The following is a 23,940-nucleotide window of genomic DNA, read 5'->3' on the forward strand; positions in this document are numbered from 1 at the left end:
GGCATTGCGCATAAGGAATATGCGCCTGGTGTTTGTATTTGGATGTGTGTTGCAAAACACAATTTTTCCCCTCCCCACAATGTTCTTTTCCCGCTTGGTGTGATAGTTCCGCACACGTGCGCATGTTGATGAAAGTAAAAAAAAAAACACAAAGAAGAAATTGCTGATATTGTAAGTAACATTGATTCGATAAATAAAGGCACGAAAAAAACCTGAAAATCGTTGTGATATAAGTGCATTCGGGGCAAAAAAACAGTCGTCGCGTACTTCTTTTTGAAAGGCGATATATTGTACTTTATTGTTTTGGTCAGAAAAAAAAATCAACAAGAAACAACATCGGTAAAGCAAAAACCCCCATTTTGTCCAGATTGGTATCAAAGTAGTCGCGTGAGAAAAGCGTGTAGGGGGAGTAGTAATACTTGTTCTGGCGTAAGGTCAAAATAGATTAGATTTTTTTTAACTCACACACGCACATTACTTAGTTAGTGGTGTTAGTGTAGTGTATAAATTGTGTGTATTCTTGATTTTTTGGATTTGTTCTACGCGCCGAAAGAAGCCTACCCAAAATTTGTTTTGAATTTTGTCCCTGGTCCTCTTCATACAGGTTTTTTTTGTTTTCTCTTGTGCATTAATACTTGCGACATCATCGGGGGTATTAGTTATGTTATCGTGATGTTATAAAATGCCCAGAGCAAGAGCCAACGCTTCTCTTTTCAATAAATAAGTTAATAATTTAAGTTGATGTTGTGCGATGCGATTGCTTGCTTACTCCCCATTGACGGACAAAAACAGAGAACAACGTACCGAAGGCTTCAGGGACAAATAGCATATATGTAAATACAATGCAGTTAGAATTTTAGTGTGCAACATATGAGCCATGATAAAAGAAAAAAAATGTCACGCCTTTCGGCAAGCGACGAACTGCTCGCGGTGGAAAAGCTAGCACTCCGGGGCAAATTTTCTTTTCATGTTTTGTTTGTTTGTTTGTTGCAATGTTTTTCCCCCCTTCTTCTGCTCCGTCTGCTGCACCTTCGCCGTGGCCCTACTTGCCGAGCAGGATCTTCCTGGTGGCGCCAAAGTTGAGCCCGGCCTGGGTAGCGCCCTTGTTCGATCCGGCCTGCAGCCCGATTAGGCCCTCGCCGGCCCGCAGCTGCTCCTCGGTGAACTCGCGCCGATTCTCCTCGGCCGGCCGGGGTCCCAGGTACGGGCCGCGGAACTCCGGATGCTTGTAGCACTAGCGATGTGATGAAAAGAAGAGGAAGAGAAGAGCGTCATTCTAGTGTCTATACTAAGCGACGGTTAAACACTTACCGCTCGGCCAACGGCAAAGATGGTCGTCGTGACGAGGGCAACGTTTTTGCGATCCCACAGATCGGTCGTCTGGAAGAGGTCGACGTCGGCCACGCCGTACTTGATGCACGCCTTCTGGAACCTGCGAAGCAGCAGTACACAGTTTTAGGGACATTATTGTTTTGTTAAAGGGCTTGAATTAGTATGTCTACTGGTAAATTTTTGCAATAGACAGCTAAGCCTGTCCGGAAGTGCAGGCGCAAGATGATTGGATTTAATGAAAGATCCATCAAATGAACTGCTCGAAGCAATTCAGTTTAGGCACATTCATTTCGCACCTGCACAAACGTTGCGTAAATTGCGCTTTCAATAATAGTTTCCCAACAGACACTATTTGACACCTTCATCAGTCGATCTCCAACCGCGATGGACAAAAAAGTGATGCTTTTTACGGCATCTACAGCATCCTGGAGCTATTAGACAACAATCAAAGCATGGAAAGAAAGCCTAGTTCCGAATTACAAATGACCCTGAGACCTGGAAGCTCCAAAGGAAGCTGAAAATGAAGACCTAGTGACAAGTGGCTACATTGCTGCGTTAGCCGGGAGCTCTATGCAACTGGTCAAAAAGTGAAATAGTAGCTGTGCAACATGAACAAACATATCAGGAACCAGAAATTGCGTTCAATGGCTTCACAGCGGCAAGCAATGTCCAACATCCCCCAGTTGCGTCCTATCGATTTTTTCTGGACCAACATGATGCAAAGCCTGTACTCGAACAATTTTGTCGCGAAAATTGAAAAGGAATTGATAAAAATTGAAGTTAGATGTTCAAAACATGCCTACATGTAGGTCTTCGTCCGACATGGCGTAAATTCTGAATTACTGATGACAGGCAACTCGCAAGGTCGTAGGTTTATTTTTGGAAGTAAGCTTAAATAATTCCCTTTAATAGGATGTTCATGGAAAGAAATCATCGCGCTTAGTTTTTTATTTTATTTTCTTCTACAGGCAAACGAAAAAAGTCCATTTGTTTAATACAAACGTTAATCCCCCTTAATGTATGCTATGTAACTACTCGCAGAATGTTTAAACTAGTTTGAGGAAAATGATTAAATTATTCGTTAAAAACTAAAGTGAAAAAAACGAAAGCAAATTCAAAATATTGATTCCATCAATGCCTCCTAGCTCCGACGAAAACTTCACTAGCGACACCTAAACGATGTAAAATTGATGTAAACCGTGCTGTACGCAGCAAAAACCCGTTTTGTTTGCCTTTTTTTTTGTTGTACACAGCAACCCCGGGAGGATCTCGCGCACGTTCTCGCCACAATCATCGGTGAGAGCAATCGATAAGCAATGGAACGGGAGCGCATGCACGCTTGTCGGGGGCTGCACATCTCTCAGCGCAAGGATTGGCGGCGATAACGGGGCGCTCTCGGACATCGGTACACACGTTGGGGAAGGGGGAGGGGTTGACATCAACACGGTACACACACACATAGGGAAACCTGGGGCAAAATGATTAGGTGGGGCGAAATGGTCACCAAAAACATCAAATACAATGTTTAAATCTCACCATCAACGTTTCATAACCTAAGATTTCATGAGAAGTGTATATATTGGCAAATAAAATATTTGCTAAACACGATGTAATTTTCTCCGCCTCGAAAAAAAGCTTTCGTAAGAATTTTACATTCAATTAGAGCAAAACAAGAATGTGCACCCAGGCACATGATATTTATCTATGATTTACGTTAAAAAATACCATTTTAGTTTAATGTAAAGTTTTCAAAGTTAACGTTTGTAAAATGTTTCACTTGAGGCAAAATGGTCGTTCCAGCTTGGGGCAAAATGGTCGGTATGTTTTGACAGGAGCAACATAATGAAGCCGTGGTGTACGCTAAGGTCGCTAAAATATATTAAGTTTACAACATAAAACTGTTTTGTATGCATCGATACGAAAAATTATTAACAACACGTGAATTTTTAGAATATTCCAGCAATATTCTACTCTTAAAATTCAGCCAAGATGCAAGAGCTTAAACCAAAGCCTAAAGTCCAATGTTGTGGTCCATTTTTCCCCTTTGTTTTGATTTGTTCTGACATTTCGTGTAAGACCATTTTGTCTCAAGGACTCAGTAGGAACGAAGTCAAGTAATATAGAACGATTTAACAAGTAGCCAAAAGTTTGTTACAATTGTGATAATATTGATAAATCGGTCTTACCATCACAGGAAAATTGTAAATCGGTTTTTGAATGTTTTGCCAAATGTATTGATTTCTCTTTTAATAATAATGGTTTAAGGGTTTGAGGAGTTTTCCAGGGCATTCTTCTGTCAAATGGTATCCAAGATGCCAAAACAGATATTGGCTAACACCTGACCTCGTTCCTACACTGTCCTTGATTTTGCCCAATAGCAAGACCATTTTACCCCGCAAAATACATTTTCACGACGTATGACGTTGACTTTTAACATTCATTTTAAACAAATATATGTTTATTCTACATATATATTTCTGATTGTTTATCATGAATAAGACGATGAAGTATCCATTGCCGTATAAATAACAGTGTAAAGTGGTTATCCAATAAGATACAGACCAAAATCCTTAACTGGTCCATTTTGCCCCGCTTTCCCAACACAAAAGCACACGCACACCGAACAGCATCTTCTTGGTAGCGGGTGCGAGCAAAATCCAAAAAAGCACATGCTTCGTCAAAGAAATACTAACAACTAATTTTTCGTAATAATTAACGAACAAGTTACGAACAAAAACATGAAATCATGGACACACTAAATATGGGAAAGATGTATTTTTTGCTATAAACAATTTGCTATGTTTATGGGACAACAATAACTAAAGAAACCCACTAAGAGAACGCGGGGAAAAATGGACATGTTAAGCAGTTTAATGAATATGCATTCTAATTTTCTACGAAACACAATTATGCTTACATTTATCTATGTGTCTACGATTTGTAAAAGGATAAAAATTACCACATGGCCTCACGATAATCCGAGCATGTTGAAATCCACAACGTGAAACGTCAAAACACTAGGGAAATATGGGCCAAAGCAACGGCGCTCAGGCAATGGTCAAACTTGTGTGCACGCGTCTTCAAATGTTTTCCCTGTCGATGAGCTGTTCAGGAAAGCCTTTAAAATTCCTTTGAATCCAAAAAATATTTTTTCTAAAATCAAACCATTTTACACGTTTCAATCGCCGAAAATGGATCTTAGCTGCCCATTTTGCCCCATACGAAGAATTTTTTGTTTTGTTTTTTTTTTTTATTAGTTTTTCATAAAACACTCCAACGAGTACATTTTGAGTTATGGATGTTTTCCTGTGAAATGGTGCTTAAATAAAGGGTACCCATTTTGCCCCGCTTTCCCGTTCTCTTTCCAGTTCCCCGAACGCGCGGTGGCGCTGCCTCGAATGCGACTAGCGCGAACAGCGTCCACCTCTCGCGCAGCATGCGCTCCTGGTACGGATGCTACTCAGCGCGACCTGTTTCAATTTCAACACCGAGGGGCGCACTTTCAAAAATAGTCGCATTTGACGTTGCGAACGGGCGAGCACCGCAAACTGGCAGGGTCCGTCCCGCTGCAGGAAGCGATTTCACTAAACCGAGCGTGTCTTTAAGTGCACGACTTTCCGCTACCCCAGTGCGCACTCGTGCAAAGGCGGTGTGAAAAGCTCACATTTGTAGCAAGTCGTGTAGGAAAACTGCAACCGGTTGGCGTCGGTGGTGTTGTTACCGTCGCCTAACCAGAACGATGGTGCTGCCGGTCAGAGAGTGCTCGAGCGCGAACGCGCCAAGCGGCCGGGTAGAGCAGTCGCACTGCCGGCGTGCCTGCGCGCCCGGTACAAGTGGTACCTTATTCGGCTGAATTGTTGCAATCCGGACCCGGGTCGAGCGTCGAAACGGTTCTTGCAGTGCGGGACGGTACGCTGCCGGGTCGCATGCGGCCCGGGTGAAAATGGTACTCGTTTCGACCGGATTTCTCGAAACGCTCGCGCTGGTTGTTCCCGTGCGCTAAAGGGCCCGCACACCCCGGCACACACGGAGAGCACACAAATCGCGTGTGTGCTGCTGCCGAACCGGCCCGGCATCACCTCGCACGCGTGGCAACCGACACTGCAGCAGCCAGGAAAGTGTGCATTGTGGGCAACACCCGTCCACGTCGACCGCTTTTTGGCGCACTGACGACGCGCGTAGCAAGTTGTAGTTTTACCACGGCTTTTGCCAGGGCCGCAGCAGCGCCAGCAGTCAGCACCGTTGGTCTAAACACGCGCGCGCCCGGTTCGTCCAACGCAGACCGACGGTTCGCGCCCACGGCCAAACAACAACGCTGCTGTGTTTGTACCAAAAACCGGTTCTGTTGCGACACGTTTGAACAAGTTGTAGCACGCAATCGCTGAATTCTACCAAGAGCGCATGAGCGGCAGCGGACTGCCGCAATGGGGGCGGAGCTACGGTGAAGCAAAGGCGACGGCCAACCGCTGGTACCAGGCGCACAACGTACAGTGCGTGACATAAAAACTGTGGCTGATATGTACCAATATTTAATAAAAAATATAAATAATCTTAAGACTTTGGCTTTGGAGCTTTTTGATGCGAAGAATTATACAACATTCAATGCAAACTCATTAAGATGTTGCGAGAAGAGATTCTTATCATCGTTGAAAATCTATAATTTGATTATTTTTTTCATTTTTTCATGCATCCTAATTGTATAAAATCGAATCATAGAAGGCAGTTTTAGACTTTCTAATTTAATTTAGAAAAAAAAATTTAGCCTATCATTGGGAAAAAATAAAATAAATAAATATTTAACCTTTAAGTTGGCAACCGGATACCCGGGTATTTTTTCAACATCGAACTGCAATAACTTTTGATTCATTGCTTTTATTAAGTTGAAATTTTCCGAGCCTCCCAACTTTTAATTTATGATTTTTTGGTGCATAAGTTGTAATTTTCAACAGCCTGTAAGTATTTTATTTTGATTTTTTTTAACTTTACCACGTAAGTTGGCAACCAGCATATTCCATTCATTTTGTATGGACCCCGGGTATTCCATTCATTTTGTATGGAGAATGACGTTTCTCTTCTTCCACTTTTCGTATTGTGCTTATTTTCGAGTCAAATTCAAGCGATTCCAAATTTCAAATTGACCGTTTTAAAAAAATATGAGAAAAACTTAATGAATAAATTAAATAGAAGAGAATATATGGTCGTCATTACTTGCTTACAGCATTAAAATGTAGAAAGCATTGTTTACCTATGAAAATCGTTAATTTTTTGCATCAAAACGTATGGAATACCCGAGTATGCCGGTTGCCAGCTTGAGTGTGTAAATCTGGTTGCCAACTCTACGGTTAAATACTTTACAAACGTGTTTTGTATTTTGAAATTGTATTTTGGTTTTAGTGGATTAAAAAGTGTATTTTTTGTATTTTTTTTTTTTTGGAATCCATTTTATAATTACGTTTGATATTTGAATCATCAGCCTCATTCATCCTGCTACACCTATCACAAGACTTTTTCCGTCTATGACATTGTAACATTCATGGTTTTCTGAACTTGGTTACTTGGATCATTCGAAAATCGATTCGAACATGGATCGAAAAACACGGCGATGTGACGACCATTACAGTTACATAGACAAACATTTGCATACTTCAATAAAAAAACATGTAATATGCCTCATCAAATGTGTTTAATTATACAAAGGAAGCAATTAAACGTGTGTGTTTATATTGGTTTGTTGTGAAACATCTTTGTGTAATGTGTATGTGCGTCTTTTTTTTCTTGCAAATGGACTCTTTAATTTTACTGGTCAGTGCATAATTTATAGACTAATAATATTGCCCAAGTTATGCAGTGCGCGTTCGGGGAACTGGAAAGAGAGCGGGAAAGCGGGGCAAAATGGGTACCCTTTATTTAAGCACCATTTCACTGGAAAGAATGAGTAAAAGTAATCGGATTGTTAAAATCCTGTTCAGCATATTGGGTGGGCAAGGTCAATACATCTTATCATAACTAACAACTCCAATTGTTCTAAATTTTGATAAATTAAAACTCACGTAGGTTTGAAGTGACTTCACAGTGGGTAAAGGCCGATTTGGTTATTTGGGAGTATTAGATGAACAGCTCAAACAGCCCCAGACCAACTGATTGATTTTATACACTTGAAGATGCAATGGTACTTTCGAAATATGTACTAGGAGAATCATACAAATTAGGTATAGTTTAACAAAAAATTGCTACTGCAACGAAAGCATTAAACAGATACATTCCAACGTTCTCCCCGTACGCACGTCAAAAATGATATTTTCAACGACCAGAATGCGTGAAAAGCAAGAACAATATTATTCCCACTGTAGAACGTTAAGCCCTTAAGTATATTGACTTTGTAGATAGTATATAAACTTTGTAGATAAGTATTGTAGATACGAATAAACACTTATAATTCTCAAGCGAACCAGTGCAGTCTTGCCTCACGTTTTACCTTAACACATCTTTGTAGAAATTACAGTGGAATCTATTATCTTAACATCGTTTTATTTTTTATTTTTTGAATTAAATACATCAAACGAGGTTTAACTATTTTCGTGCATGAGTCAACCTATTATCAACATTTCTAGACGAAATATTCATAATGCAGCAAAAAAAATCAATCGTGAATGAGCATACTTCGTATGGCATGTGGTTTAGTATGCAGCGTTGAAATGATTTCAGCCCCAACCGACATACTCGCAAAAGCCCCCATATGAGAAGATAACAAGGAAATACGGTACATCATTCCCTGCGTCCACAATTCGGTCACGCACTGTACCAGGCAACCCCGAGCGAACCGTCTGCGGCGAGAGCAGCTCCCGCATCGCATGCTGCCCGCGTACAAATGCGCACCATGTCGGCTATTTCCTGTTTTCAGAGCCGGTTTGTTGTTGTTGTTTTTTTCGCACATGCGCCCCCGCCTCCTCCTTTCTTTGCATTGTTCGATGTAAAAACCGACCAGTTTCGCCGAACGCAGCCCGCCGCCACCTGTCAAACGCTCTTTTCAGCGGAAACGGACCGGCGGTGTTCTTCAAATATTCCCGCCATCGACGACGGCGCTGCTTGCCGGACAGACTGGGCGAAGCGACAGCCTTCGCTCGGCATGCGCTCCCGGCACAAATGTTACCGCGATTCAACCGGATCCATGTAGCAAAATCACCCGCGGGTACCCAGAATTTACCGATTCGTGCAAAATGACAGCTGACAAACGCGCGGCTGCGTGGTCACGATGGATTTGTTTTGTGCGCCTTTTTTTCAACTGGCTGCAGTCGGAAAGCGCCGTATATGGAAACGCTACTCACTGATTAATGTTGTCCATCATCTTGTAGTCGCCCCCGGTGGTGTTGATTTTCGGCACAATGCCCGGCGACAGCCGGTTCATCAGCCGGCAGAGCAGAATGCCATCCCGCAGGCAGTCCTCGTAGACGTGGCCGGCCGGGAACTTTTCCCCGATCACAGTTTCGATCCAGTGCTGCGCTTCGCGCTCCTGGTCGCGATCCCGCTTGCCGGCGACCTGGGAAGGAAATATACAGCAAATTCAAATGTATTAGCGTGTGTCCGTTGGGAGAGCGCAGTAATTGGGAATTTGAAATGTCGGATAAGCATAGAAAAAAAATAAATGGTGCATCAACAATATTTGTGCTATGGGAATATGAAGTTTGAGTAGAATTTGTTTCTAATAAATCGTTTCGGTTGGCAACCAAATTTAGTAAACAATAATTTACGATTTAAAAAGGATTTTTTATCTTGTTTGTCGACAACAGATAATTCGCAAAAAATATTATTTCTATAATTAAAACATGCATAACACTCCAAGTGTGGGAAATGAATAAAAATAATGCTATCTACTGTAGCGCTGACGTACAATAATAGTAGCAAAATTATGCAAAATTAATTACCCCATCTAAGTGCAATAATTCCCAATTAATTCCCTGCGCGCTACCTGCTCGCACGCCTGTTACCCGGGTTCCAAATGTACTCAGCTCAGGTTCGTGCCTCGTGGAGACACGACGGCCATCTCCGGTGTTCTCGGTAAGCGCCGTTTACATTGTCCGCGTTGCCCGAGAACCTCACAGTGATATATATATATATTTTTAAATAATTTTATATCTTTAAATTATTTCACACCACGTTTCTACCGCCATGGATATAAACAACGTACAAACAATGTTTTTATTTATTAACAGTTTGCTGCAAAATTCCTGTTTTTGTTTCTCAAAAGCCTGCCATCCCTGCCACTTCCTTAGTAGACCTGTCTGGAAGTGGGCCGAACATCGGTGCGCGCATGCGACCCTGGTTAAAATGCATCCAGCGTGATTGGCAATTGTTTGACTACACGCGGAACCGGTTCGTGGTCGTCGTCCGCCGCAAAGGTTTCATGGAAATGTGTCGCGGTTTGTGGTTTAAACCGAGCTTCGTTGCTGGAACACTCGCTTCCCAATTTGCGCATTTACACACCAAAACGAATACAAAAAAACAAAGTGAATTGATTTCTGCTTTTCTTTTAGCACAAAAATGCCTACAGTTTTGCGAAGTAAAAAGAAATGTACGATAAATGTTGTGCCGCTTCATTTTCGTAGACCCGGGCCTTTAGCCGTTTCCCGTGTGGCACGTTTACACGTTTGGCCGAGCGGCTGTTGTGGTGAATACTGCACGACTTCTAACAGCCCAAACGTGCGATTGAGCGATTAATTGCGAGAAAGGAACTAACTAATATTCAAATTGCGCCAAATTGAAAATAAATACCACCACAAATTACAGCAAGAGGTCTCACGAGCTACCGGCAGAGGCGTGCACTGTTTACACCACCGGCATGCCAGCAGCGCCACTCGGGATTTATAGCAGTGCTACCTCTTCGTCTGCATGCCGTCCCGGTACAACTGGTGGCAGCTTGGGACAGACACGCAGCTTTAGCTGTTTGACACTAGGGTCCCCCGGGCGGCCGTCGACGATCGTTTTCAAAATTTCGGTGCGCCAAAATAAATCGTTAGTTTCGAATAATTTTCCGTTCGGGGCAAGAAGAGGCATTTTTCTCCATTTTCTTTAACGAGCGGTAACAGTGTGTTTTTTTATTTTTTTTTTTACTTCTGGAGAGCGGCAACCATGCGTGGTTTTTCCCGCACACACTCTTGTGATGAGTTCAGCGGCCGCTCCCGGGTAGTGACCGGGGTTCGCTGGACCGCGGGGTTTTCGCGCTCATTTTCGTTAATTTCTCCCAAACGAACCGGGGTGGAAAGGGGGCAGTGCAAAGTGTTTGCTATTAAATATGGGTTCCATTTGAATCCTTCCCAAAACTACAAAAAACACACACACAAATACACCGTGTTGTGATCACTTTTGTAGTACGCCTAGAGTGTGTGTGTTTTTGTGTGAGAGGGAGTGGAAGAAAAATAGCACGTAAATAAATAATAATACAAAGCAGCTCGCTAGTACTACGCCCGAACACGTTCCATGTTCACGGTTCGTTATTTTAAGATCCATCACGGGCGGTGGTGTACGGTTCCAATCGTTTCCCAACCAGGCAACGCCCGTGCGGTCGGACAGTAGAATGGGAGGCCGGGGTAGAGGGTGGACGATGGGTTCCGTTTTGTTCTTCACATCCCACGCGCAACTTTCACCGCACACCCTCAGCCGGAGGTTATGCCCTTACGGCTTACAACCCACCTCCATCACCCCCAGCAAAACAGCACTAATCCTCTGAAGGCTAACGATCATCCGACGGTTAACTGTTGCGCGTCTTTCGGTGGCAAAAGGGAAATTAAGGTGACAGGCGTGGGACGCTCGGTTCAATCGATTTTATTTTCACGTCATCGTGCGTGGACGGCTTGTTTGTAAAACTGTGCCTCATTTTTGCGCTACTTGTCTGGGGCAAGAAAACTCCTACGTAACTTAACGTTCGAAGACCTCTCTGGGAAATCCTAAATAAATAAAAATTAAATTATAGTTAACTTTTCAAAAGAAAAACTTTCTGCCGATACGACTTTTTCTTGTTATTAAGATTATTTAAAATCCTACACATATGTTCCTTTTTTATATTCTAAACATCCTTTTAAATATAATTGTTACGAGCTGACATATAATTGCTATGAGCAGTAGTATCCAGTTGGGAATCCATACTAAACTTCCTTGCCTGGGCCTGCACATCAATGCCGTAGACCAGGGGTCTCCAAACTTGTCAGTTCGCGGGCCGTACTGATTTACAAATAATTTTGTTGAGGGCCATTTTAACATTACCTTTAGAATGAATGAAAGTTCAAATCTTGTTTTGATTAGAAAATACTAACTTAACTATATCAAATTTCTACAGCTTTCTTTTATAGAATCTTGATTTTGTCTTTCAAAAGTAAAAAAATAAGTGTTATTTAGTTTAGTTAAAAATTATAAGCATTTTATTCTAACCTTTACAAAGTCATTGTGGGCCGCATTAAAGGCTCTTGAGGACCGCATGCGGTTCGCGGCTCCAAGTTGTATTAAAGAAACCAGCTGGTGGAAAAAAGCCTTTCGGAGGTCACCCCTATATGTGAGGGACCTTATGTCATTTTAAAACAGTTAACCATTGGATTCCCCACACAAAACATAGCGAATTCTAGGTTATTAAGTACATTCTTGAATGTTTATTGATTTTGAAATTGAAACATGAGTCATATTGACGAAACAAGTATTGATTTTTTTAGTCTGTAAGCTAGACTTTTTTAGTCTAACTTACTTATTTTTAGATTTCCTCCTTCTGTTAAATCGCCCACCTTAATCCTTAAATATGGAAACACAATAAATCGTTCAATAAATTCATGAAGTAACTCTCGAATTATCATGCTCAATCTATGAATTAATGCGAAATAAGAACTCGCAAAGCCCGAGATTTGTTTATTATGTAAATTTAACTGAATAAATGTTGTAGATAAAATAGATGATCAAGTTAGAAAACCGTAAACATCAGATTGAATCCTGGGGACCTTATGTCAAGTGGCGTTTTTAAAATGCTCTAGATTCCATCACCTGATTTCTTTAATTCACCTTGCGCGGGCCGTAGTTCGAAGAACCCTGCGGTAGACTACAAGGACGGTTCGTAGAATCGATGTTATGAAGGGGTGTATCTGCTCAACATCTGCAATCTAACTCAATTTTAGTTTAGTGGGACTAACATTTCTCCAAACTGAAAGAAGTTGTACTATAGCCATTAAGAACACTAACACTATAAAATATCTGGAACAATGCATTAAAAAATCCAATATTATAAATCTCCACGCTTGCGAAAAGACACTCCCCTTGGACAAAGCAATACTTCAAAATGCTCCAAAAATTGATTACTTATGCCAGTGTTGTTTTGCTGTTCTGCTTGTGTTAGAACAGCGTTACAGCGGGCGTAACATTGCTTAAAATTAATCAAAATTTCTAGGACATCTCGAAACCTCACGGTCCCCCCGTCAAGGGGACCTAGAGGAACCAGATTGATGCATTGATGTCACACCTCAGTATTCGTTAGAAGCATGCCTGGGAAACTGCTACCATTGGCAAATGAACGGCCAACGGATATAAACAAATATGCAAGCTGGGAAATTAACTTGTTGCAACATCTCCGTCCCTGTCCTGAGTGGACAGGGGGCATGTTGCCGCCAATTCTGGATGATGTCATTGAGGATAATATCGTTCACAAACACACACACGAGCGTGACAGATAGTTCCGATTAGCGCCGTGATGGACCACCACCACACAGGATCTCGTGCGTGTGTGCTGACGATTAAATTTAGTATACGATCGCGGTTCATCACCATCATCCACATGCGGCCGGGTGGCAGCTCCAATAAGGTCAATCGTGCAGGTCCAGGCGTGTTGACGTCACTCGCCGAGTGATCGTTGGGAAAATCCACTGTCCATTTCCTTCCGTCTGCTTTAGTTGATTATTTTTTTGTTGGTTTTGGAGATGTTTGGCAGTGTTCAGATCTTTACGAGCTCAGAACACATCAATGTCAGATCAATTTTTACGGGTTGTTTTTTTTTAACATTCAAATTCAAAGCGATCGCGAGCGATCAAGTTGTTCCTTTAACACCAAGGAATTACTAAATATGAACTCATGTGAGCTTGTACGGAAATTTAAAATCCCCAAACATGTGCCCAACATCAGAAGTGTCATGATTTTTTGAAAAATTGTCCATATGGTTGGCTTTTGACTTTGGAAAAGGTTTGGGCCTCTTTTCCCATTCCAACCAGTTTCCACGCACACCGCGAGCGCATTCTCCGCAAGGCACTGCAACGGTTTCCAATTCCATCCACTCTACTGCTTTTCCCCACATCCGATCTCTGGGCCCCTTTCCGCTTTCCAGGTGGGTGTTGTTTTTCCGTTTTGGAATTATGGATGGTCGAAACAACTGTTCGCCGGGGAGATCGCGGTCCATGCCCGCTTACCACCGAGGAAAACCACCTTGCGCAAGCGCGGCCGCGCGCGACGCATCCATGCTTTGCGAGAATAATCCGCGCGCGATCTCTTGCGATCTTGCTGTTTGCTGTTTTTTTATTGTTGTTTTTCCCCCCTCCCATTTGTTGTACCATATCTTCGCCTGTCCGTGTTCGAGGGCTTCCAATACGCCACTCCCCAGCGAAACCTCACAACCGTGAAGCCCGCACGATGGTAAGTGTGTGTGTATGTGTCTGTGGGGAAGATGGGGTGCGAGGATGCGCACAACAACATACTCGACCTGGCCTAAATGATCGTTTGGGCATGAGCCGCGCGCGACGAGGGTCCGGGTGGGTAAAAACACATCCCGAAACGACACGCGCCCTGGATCACACGCGCTCACCTTCCCCACGGGGCCCACCCCGTCGACCCGGGCGCCGAAAATTCTGCCAGCCCGACACAAAATTCGCCCACCCTCGGACGATCCGGCACAGTCTAGCGCAGGTCGGCGTACGGCAAACATCTTGTTCGGACTAATTCGGTGCACAGTTTTCCACGAGTTTTTCGGCACGACTGTCTCTGTGTGTGCTTGTGTTAGTTTGCGCGTGTGTTGTCGGTAGTGCTTTGTTCGAGCAAAGTGTGATTTGTTTGCGTAGTCCGGTGTGTTTTCCGGGGCCTAGCATCTTTAGTTGTTTACCTGCGAGCAATCAACCGTATCAATCAAATCTTCAAAAAATGGCGGTACGTGCACTGGGCGGTGTTTTGGAAGATATTATGTGAAGATTTTGAGATCCTCTCGCGGATTTGTGATCTGTGGAAAAGATCGTTGCTTTCTTCAACCACCTCCTATAACCTCATGCCCAAACCCATCATCACCCAAATTCCCTCCAAAACTCTATGCCCTAGTCAACGCATTTTGTGAAGTCATCTTGGGATATCTCATTTTCTTGGAAGGAACAACATCAGAGAACGGTGGTCATGTGGGTTTATGTCTAAACGAACGACTTGTTTTTTGTAGCTTTCTTTCTTCACTTTTCAAGCGTAAGTTTTTCCGATGCCAAATCCCCTTCTCCAACGGCCAACAACTTTGAATGCCAATAGCTTGGTGCGCATGCGAATTTGCAATCCAAGTTTGAGCTAATGGCTTCTGTCGAAACAAATGCATTGGACAGGTTTGGCCCCACTCGTCCCACGCTTGCGGGAGGGATGTCACGTTTCCCCTTTTGCTGTCCCCATCAGGCAGTATCGGTCAATGGTCCGAGAAGAAATAAAATTAGCCGACCGAGTCTGTTTTTTTTTTTTTTCATTTTCAGCCCCGACGGAAGTCGTAGGCGTTCATTTGGTGTCCGCGCGTTGTTGCGCCTTTTGCAACAGCCGCTAGAGCAGGATTTTAATAACAATACGATGACGTCAGTGCGATTGGGCAAAGCGTACGCTGGCGATACGCCGTTGGAAATCAATGTACCGTTGAGAGGATATCAAAATGGCCCTGGCCGTTGTAGATGCCAGCGGTAAGGCTAATGCGTACCACTTTTAGAAACGATTTTTCACCCCCAAGACCAACGTGGAAGGGAGGGGGGGGGCGAGGGCAAAGCATTAAACCTTTCTCCAAACGCTCCAGGTCCGGAAAGAGCGATTTGCGACGAACCGCCATCACATGGATGCGGGCGAATTCTGAGGAAATCTCTCCGTTCCGTCCGGTAGTGCAAACACATCCGTTCCGCGATGTGCGGTTCTATTTTTGGAAACCCGGCACATCCATAAACTCTCCGTGTGATGGAGAATAACATTGCCATCAAGCTGTTGGAAAATTCCCATTCACCGATCGGAGGGTGGGCATACAAAAAAAAGCAGCCAGACACACGCTGCACTGCGGTTGGAAATTCGCGAATGGATTCGCGTGTTTATAGCTTTACTGGGTTTTATGACCTTTTTTCGTCTGCTTTCTGTGCTCCTCCCGCACTCCACAGCCCCGCAACAAGGAACAGGAAGCCGAGGTGCTGCAGTGGATCAGCGACGTGCTCGGTGAGAAGCTGCCGCCCGGCCCGTACGAGGACGTCCTCAAGGACGGTGTCGTGCTGTGCAAGCTGATCAACAAGATGGCCCCCGGCTCGGTGAAGAAGATCCAGGAGCGTGGCACCAACTTCCAGCTGATGGAGAACATCCAGCGCTTCCAGGCGGCGATCAAGAAGTACGGCGTGCCGGAGGAGGAAATCTTCCAGACGGCGGATCTGTTCGAGAGGCGCAACATCCCGCAGGTGACGCTCTGCCTGTACTCGCTGGGACGAATCGTAAGTGTGCTTGTGGTAACGTTTTGCAGACGTTTCCCAGTTTGTACTGATCCTTCGCCTTCGTCCCAACAGACCCAGAAGCACCCAGAATACAACGGACCTACCCTTGGGCCGAAGATGGCGGACAAGAACGAGCGCAACTTCAGCGAGGAGCAGCTGCGTGCCCATCACGGCGAGCTGAACCTGCAGATGGGCTTCAACAAGGGTGCCTCCCAGGCCGGCCAGGGCTCGTTCGGCAACACCCGCCACATGTAAAGGCTGCCGCCCAGCTTCCAGGGCACGGTCCTTTATTGCCTATCTATTAGCTGTATTCCCGCGGGAAGTGTGTTTGGTGTTTTCTTTATGTACAAAAACAACTCGAACCAAAACAACAACAACAGCACCCTCATCGTACTCTTCTATTTCCATCACTCATCGCTTCAAAGAGAGTCAATTTTTTTTTTAAATATCGTTTTGCTCATCGGGCAATCTCCGACCCAACCACATCTTCGGAGGATCCGTCATCGTTTGTGCATCATTGGCTATTTTTAGGAGTTTACAGAAAACCGACAACCCTCACCATCGCCCATGCATACGTACGCCCTCGCCCTTCGCCCGCCGGCGTGTTGTTCCCGATTGCGGTGCGACCCCAGCCTACGACACCTACGCGGCCTACGCGAGAGCACCACAGAAACCTTCATCGCTAAGGACGCGGCCGCGGCGAGGATGTCTATCGCGGTCTTGGAGGGCGAATCCATTATTTATTCTTTACGAAAAACAAACGATCCCGCGGTCATATTTCATCGCGCCACTCACGTCCAACACTTCACTCACTCCCGACGAAGCGGGCAATGCGAGAATGCATCGGTAGCCAGCTGAACGTGACTGATCGGCTGACGGTGACAGTACGTTGAAGATTCGTGGGAGATATTCGGTGAAGGGTTTGGGCGCGCGTGTGTTGTAAATGTGTTTTATCTTGTGCGCTTTCTTTTTTACGGTAAAGCATCTCGTACGTTCCCTTGCTTGCTGGTAGCTCTATTCTGCATTCGTATTATAAATGGACGTACGGACTATAAACAAATAAATTATACTCTGTGACAACTAAGTCACCGGTCTTGTTTCGCGTTCTATCACTCCTCCGGCATGATTCCGGCAAAGCTCAAGTAGGAAGAAACCTTTTCAGCATCGGCAATAACATTGAGCAGTCTCAGAGACCGGTTGCATCACCAGACGGTGACTGAAGCTACTAGCATCATTAGTACTCCCACCTCCACGACCTGTGCTAACTGTACGCATCCGACGTTGATGGGTGTTGCCGCTGAACTCTTTACAAACTACCGTCACTTAATTATCAGTTATCAGTCCTAGTAGATAGTTAAACTCCCTTCTCGCGCCGCACTATTATCACCTGTCGTTCGCCAACCCGTGTGCCCACATGTACCACACACGGCCTGCATTGGAATTGCGCGAACTCATGACCTCCTCCCTTATGGAGGGGCAGAGTAGTTGCTTCCGCCAGTTCTCGGCTCTCCTCGTACCGCTCTCCTTTGCCAATCGTGGGTTCAGTTTTCTGATTGAAAAAAATACTAATTGCAACTTGTGCGTGTGAGTGTGTGTCCATGCTTGTGTGTACTTGACAATATAAAGCCTGATTACGGAACCGCCCGGTGGGAGCAGGGTGGAGTATTACGCACGTCGGAGTACAACGTATCAAGCGATAGAAATCTCTAGAAACCGATTCCGATTGGCGCACTCGTGGAGCCAGCCGGGGTAAGGTCACTCCAAACAAACAGATCTATAAATCCGGACGACCGAAACGATCATCATGATAAGATATGTGTACAGCTGCCGATGTGTGATGTGCCGTATACTAGGCCGGGTGGTCCTACGGTTGCCACGCTCTCCATGTCAAGGTTGAGCGTGCGGCCTTTCGGAAAGATAAACATAGCTCGAACACATCCCGGGGTCCCGAATTTCTTCACCACCATTGGCCAAGGTTGCTCGCCAAGGTTTGGGTTCGGACCGTGTTTGAGCCAGCTGCTTCGAATGGTTCATATTTTAATCGATAGCGGGTTAGCGCGTTGCGCTCCAATAATCGCGGGATTAATTATTGTGCGCGCGCTTCTTCAACGTGAATTCAACGTGAAGGAGTATGGATACCTTTTAAAGGGATCCATAAATTGAATTATCCATCATTTTGGTTAATCGATTAAGAAAAAAATCATAAACTTTATAAGATTTAAATATTACAAAAGTTATAATAATAAATATGCATCTATTTACAGGATGCGAGAGTATATTTAAAAATAATTTTCAAATAGGTTTGGGATCTAGGAAAGTAGATCCTCTTTAATTTCATCAGCAAGATCCTCAAAATGGCTCTAGAAACTAAATACACCTATTTTAGTCAAAGCTTTTCGCATTTCCCCGGCTTTACCACACATGTATGAACACGCACAGGAATGTTTCCTGAATGCGGTGTAAATTTTACTAATTTATTTTAAAAATAAAAATCTTAAACAATACGTTCAACATTTAATGCTTTCGATGAGTTATTGGTTGATTCGATTAGACTTGTCATATGATTGTGGGTTTCAGCAATGTGACAGCCGTTCACCAAAACCCTAGGAAATTTGTTGATCCTGAGGTATACGGAAATTGCATGCAGAACGTCTATTATCATGACAGGTGGCTCTAATTAGTGGATCAAGTGTAAGATCCCTAACCGTCTCACAAAATAAACGCAGAGAAGTTGTACCAATACAAAAAAACTATTTCCAATGTTAATCGATACTAGTTCTCATTAAAAAGATCTTCAATGATAACGCTACGTATGTCTTTGTCTAACCTTTTTCTTGACAAATTATTCTATATTCTATACTCGGGCTCTTATAAGCCTTTGAAAATAAAAATAGCTCAACCAAGTATTAAAACATTGACTACATCTATGAGTGTACCAAATTACAGTACTGAGTGTGATCAAGTTGGTTTCTTGTACTAGATGATATTTGACCATACCTGAAATGTCTAGGTGTCTTATGTTTAATACTTAGCATAAAACCCCATTTTCAATTAATATTGAGAGATACCCGAAATCGAAGGTTTGCAGTATCATAGGCAGCGTCGATATTATCGAAAAATTTCGTTAAAGTTTTAAATGAAACATTCCCACGATAAATAGTATTATGTCTTCTCGTTATAGTACGTTTGGTTGTACGTAAGACAGAGTAAGAATGCTTAACAATTATGTCTAGAGCTTGGAGTATTTTCCACAAAGTCAACAGTATGTTTGATGACTATAAAAATAGCACATACATTTATGTGCTCTGGGATAGTTTTGGTTCATTGTTGTTGCTAAGCGTAATCTTGCTGAATCAGGTTGGCAAATTTTTGGCGGGAATTTGGATAGAGTCTAAAAATGAACTTGAAATGGAATTGTGTAAAGATGAACTTCGGCAAGGTTTGAAAACTGTGAAATAACTTAGTAGCAATACAGAACTCGAAAAAAATTGTGATATATCTCCTTTTTCATTGGTGCATATTTCTTGTAGCGACCGTATTGTTCTATTCTTAGATCAGTGTTTCTTGGAAGATTAATATATCTATCTTTTATGTTTATGTTTTATGAAAGAACATGTTTAACTCTAAGGTTATCCAAAAGACATACGAATGATTACCAATTATTTTGAATTCTTCTAAATTAATGTCCCTTGCATGCCCGCATTGCTCCAAGCTTCCATAGAGCCAGTTCCGACTAAAAGAAACAAAATAATATAGCCTTAGAGCAACCAGCACACAACATCGGTTCTCAGCAGAACGAACCACCTGAACACACTGACAAACCCCACTTGTCACGCACTATTGATCGCCCCGTTAGCGATCTAATCCCCGCCAGGCAGCCGATGCCTGGCAAACCCCTCTTGGCACGAAGCGCACCTAACCCTGGCGGCGACAGTAACAACAGCAACATGCTCCCCAACATTGTCATAAGATGCGAACATCGTGTGTTGCATAATTGTTTCGGGCATCACTACGGGTAATAACCTTCGCCGGTACGGTGCTACTCATCATGATCAGCAGTAGCCGAGCGGTTTGCCCGCTTTCCGCTGGCACACCCCCTCGGTGGTGCATGATGAAATCAAAATTTAGCAAATCCCTGCCTCTTCGTGCTCCCCCTTTTTTTTACTCAAACCAGCAGGCGGGTAGCAACGGAAATTGGAAACTTCTTGCAAGCCCACCTCCTGGCTCCCTTCGACCATCGATGACACCTCTATGCTGGTTGGAAGTTTGGCAGCGGTACGAAAGCCGTTGACCTTTCGGGCCGTCATGCCGTCAGAGTCATACGATCCGGATGCCGAATGTGCAATCGATGGGTGATGACCCCAAACCCGGGGTGCTCCGGGGAGAAGCAGGAAAAAAACGCGGCCAATTAAACGCGGCAGGCATGATGATATGCGGATTAGCACCCCCGCCCTCTACCCCGGGACGGAACGAGCTTGGGAGACCTGGGTGGGATATTTCACAAACATTGACACGGTTAAGATTACGCGCAAAACGCGACATCATCGTAGCATCCAACTTCCAGCAGCAGCGGTAAACGGTTCTAACGGATTGGAGTGGAGTGGCAACCGCTACCGTTGGTAACTAACCACACATGAGGCACAGCTCAGGTCGGACCGTCACCGCAAACACCAGCGCGAAGGGAAGGGATGGATTTCTAATGACGGGCAGGTTGTTCTGACCAGCCTCCCCGGGCGGTGGGATGGCGCGGGAGGTTGTGTGTGTGTGTGGAGACTTGCATGAGCAGTGCCGTTCGGGCCTGATTGCAGTGTTTCCACGCTCACACCGGATCGCTCACCCCAAGGTATATATATATGTGCACGCTTATATAAATCGTGCCTCCAATGGTGCTGGGCTTTCAGACGTCGCTAGTGCCCGCGGTTTAGGTTGCTGCTCTAGGCTGTATCTAAGAAGACGTGCCTTCGGTGCAGTAGAACGGTTCTGTGTGCGGTACTCGACAGTGCACGTGCAGTGTCGTTAGGCTACAAAGTGAAACAGTGTTACTTCCTCGTAAGTGTTTTTCACAGGAAATTTGTGACTTTTTGCATTAAGTTCTAGTGAGTTTGCAAGAGTTTTTGTATGCCTGCGTGTGTATGTGAGTTGCCCTACAATAATCGGGCATCGCGTCTTTGCAGCACCAACTACAACCCTCTCAACTCTCAACCGTGTGTGGAACCTATCCCATATCTGAGATATTCTTCATCCCGAATTCGTCCTCAACCAACACACCGATGTCTGCCGCGTGCTGGAATGTCTGGAGCACCGTCCCGCAGTTGGTGCGCATGTTCTGGGTGGTCAGCCTGCTCGCGCTCTCCCTACCGGCCGCCTCGGCCAGCTTCGAAACGAAACGTACGCATCGCTTCGTACCAAACCATCCGGCATTGCCATTTCTAACTGCAAATCATTGTTTTTTTTTGTATTTCTTCTTCCTACGACATCGATCCACAGCGGAATTCATCAAGACATGCCGGTTCGATCAGCCAGACTTTGTCGACTGTTCCACCGAGTCCGTCCAGGGACTGTTTGACAAGCTCGTTACCGGTAAATGATTTTGATCTAGAATTATGCCTACCAACAGTGTTTGTACTGGTATGGGAGTGTGTGTGAGACAATGTAATTAAATTAATTTCCCTCCTCGAGTCGGTTGAGCTGGACAGCGCGCGCAACGCGGCAAACCAGTACTGAGAAATAGGGCCAGCGATTCTTTTCTCGACCTTCGAGCGCTATTTTCCCGCGGCCGAGATCGCGGCTCCAAACGTGCGGCTCACTGCATTTGCGATGCGATTCAGTGCACACACAACGAACGGGGTGGGAGGTGATGGTGAGACACGTTTTTCTTTGCTCCGGCAGGGCCTTGAACCAAAACTTCTGCCACTTTTAGCCGATCGTAGGAATTTCGCAAGCATCCATTTGCCGAACAGCACCTGCAAACGATCCCGCTCGCTCGGGTCATGTTCGACAACGGCAAACCCACCCACCCGCTTTCGCTACCTCTTTTAATTTAAATTTAAATCTCACCACATGCGCGCAAAGGGTCAGATATGTTTTTCCAAAAGCCAAAAAAATAAAAAACCAGCTACCCACACACGGGAATTGCATTGCGTGGCGTGAAACCGGTTGGCTTGCTGCCCAGCACGAAAATCGAAAGACCGAATTTTCCTGTTCCACGGGCGTTGGACGATAAAGTTTGACAGCACGTTAACTTATCGGCCGGTTAGCGTGACGGTCCGTAAAGCCGTTTCAGTGGGGTTCGCGAAAAACTGGTCGTGCCTGCAAAACGCCACTATGATCGAGCGCCTAAGTAGTGCAAAACGGCTGTCCACCTGCGTTCGGAGCGTTGGCAGCCGTAATGGAGGTCAATGCAAAGGTGCACCCCACTTGGCCGGCTTGGCGAACGGTAGGGGTAAACGGTGCGCGTGACACGGTGACCACAACATACCACACACGTACCGTATGCAGTGAAACTAGTGGCCCATGTTTGGGACTGTCGAACGAGCCCAAGAACCTCGGCCACTGACCCTATTAACAGCAGCTACTTTAAGAAGCAAAAAGGCAATACGCTCACTAGGCCACACTAATCGCTCTAAACGCTTCTAACTCGCGCTAGGTATCGAAGGGCTCGAGCATGTCGGCACGATCGACCCGATGAAGATCAGCAAAATAAGGATCCTGCAAGGTGACGGACCGGTCAGTGTCAACGCGTCACTCTCCAAGGTGGTGGTCACCGGTTTCGCCAGCACCAAAGTCCTCCGCAATGTGTAAGATAGGCGAACACTGGCCGATTTGCAATCCGTTTGTTGCAATCAATGCTAACGAATTCCCTCCATTCTTGCGCACAGCGTCAGCAGTAAGGATTTTGGCTGGGAAACGCACATCCGTCTGCCGAAGATGCGGCTCGAGGGCAACTATCACATGCAGGGCCGCATACTGGTGATACCGCTGAACGGGCACGGCAAGTGCTGGTTTGAGCCGAGTAAGTGCACGGTACCAACGAACTTCACCAATGTGAAGAACACGCTCAATGTATACATGTATTAATTTTTCTTCAGGCGGCATGGACATCATTATGCGCACCAGCACCGACCTGTACCAGAAGAATGGGCACGTGTTCTACAACGTGTCCGGCACGAAGGTGGACTACACCATCTCCGGCCTGCGCCTGCACATGGGCAACCTGTTCGAGGGCGTGAAGGTGCTGGAGGACAGCACCAACCAGTACCTGAACGATAACTGGCGCCCGGTTTCGGAAGCGCTCAAGCCGATCATCGCGAAAACGATCGAGGACATCCTGCTGGCGATTATGCAGAATATCTTCCACCAGCTGCCGGCCGACTACTTTGTGGCGGATCTGCCGCGGAGCGGCAGCTCGTAGGGGATCGGATGCGGCCCTGTTGCTGCCGCGTGTACATACAGCAATGGTGACACAGAACATTGTACTTGTAGGCTTTTAGGGGCAGGATTGAACAAAATAGTTGTATTAAATGTTAGCTAAACGCGACCGTACGCCATCGTTTCGCTGGGTTTTGATCTTCATTCCGATAACTACAGCATAAGAGACTAAGAAGGTAGGTCAAAGAAGGGTGATTAGTCAACCCTTGAGTTGATAGAGTTTAATGGAGCTTATTTTTTCAACCACATATTGTCTTTGGTCTTCTTAGAGAAAGATAAGTATATTGCATTTATCTGTTAACTACGAAGCTGTTCAACTCGATGAGTGACAACATGTAATCTAATTTCGGTATATCTTTTATGGGTAATCTGCTTGCTAATTACCTCTACCAAGAAGTAATTGTTCATGGAATGGAAGGAATAATACAATAAGACAACATTCGGTACCAATATAGCTACTAATTGCCAACTA

At 44.8% G+C, this 23,940-nt stretch overlaps 3 protein-coding genes across 13 annotated transcripts in view; 2 read left to right on the forward strand and 1 right to left on the reverse strand.

Moving 5' to 3' along the window:
- Window positions 1–267: 267 nt before the first annotated feature.
- Window positions 268–23,940, reverse strand: part of LOC121599175 (muscle-specific protein 20-like) — a 30,957-nt gene continuing 7,284 nt past the window's right edge. For all 10 annotated transcript variants that reach the window (XM_041926775.1, XM_041926792.1, XM_041926836.1 and 7 more), the window contains 3 exons: window positions 8,658–8,869; window positions 1,312–1,432; window positions 268–1,234 (listed from right to left, as the gene is read on the reverse strand). In XM_041926775.1, coding sequence (XP_041782709.1) covers window positions 1,043–1,234; window positions 1,312–1,432; window positions 8,658–8,869 — 525 coding nt within the window. In that variant the 3' untranslated portion in view covers window positions 268–1,042. The remainder of the gene's footprint in view (window positions 1,235–1,311; window positions 1,433–8,657; window positions 8,870–23,940) is intronic.
- Window positions 14,215–17,124, forward strand: LOC121599220 (myophilin). The gene is made up of 3 exons (XM_041926858.1): window positions 14,215–14,490; window positions 15,720–16,040; window positions 16,113–17,124. The coding sequence occupies exons 1-3, from the start codon at window positions 14,485–14,487 to the stop codon at window positions 16,293–16,295; spliced, it is 510 nt and encodes a 169-aa protein (XP_041782792.1). The 5' UTR covers window positions 14,215–14,484; the 3' UTR covers window positions 16,296–17,124.
- On the forward strand, window positions 20,901–23,686 carry LOC121599168 (protein takeout-like). 2 transcript variants are annotated; one of them, XM_041926753.1, is made up of 6 exons: window positions 20,901–21,136; window positions 21,215–21,428; window positions 21,528–21,620; window positions 22,687–22,837; window positions 22,919–23,052; window positions 23,129–23,686. In XM_041926753.1, the coding sequence occupies exons 2-6, from the start codon at window positions 21,311–21,313 to the stop codon at window positions 23,449–23,451; spliced, it is 819 nt and encodes a 272-aa protein (XP_041782687.1). In that variant the 5' UTR covers window positions 20,901–21,136; window positions 21,215–21,310; the 3' UTR covers window positions 23,452–23,686. The 2 variants fall into 2 exon arrangements, with proteins under 2 accessions (XP_041782687.1, XP_041782678.1); XM_041926744.1 differs by having other exon boundaries at window positions 20,901–21,089.

This window comes from Anopheles merus, chromosome X (assembly GCF_017562075.2).
Source record: "Anopheles merus strain MAF chromosome X, AmerM5.1, whole genome shotgun sequence".
NCBI lineage: Eukaryota > Metazoa > Arthropoda > Insecta > Diptera > Culicidae > Anopheles > Anopheles merus.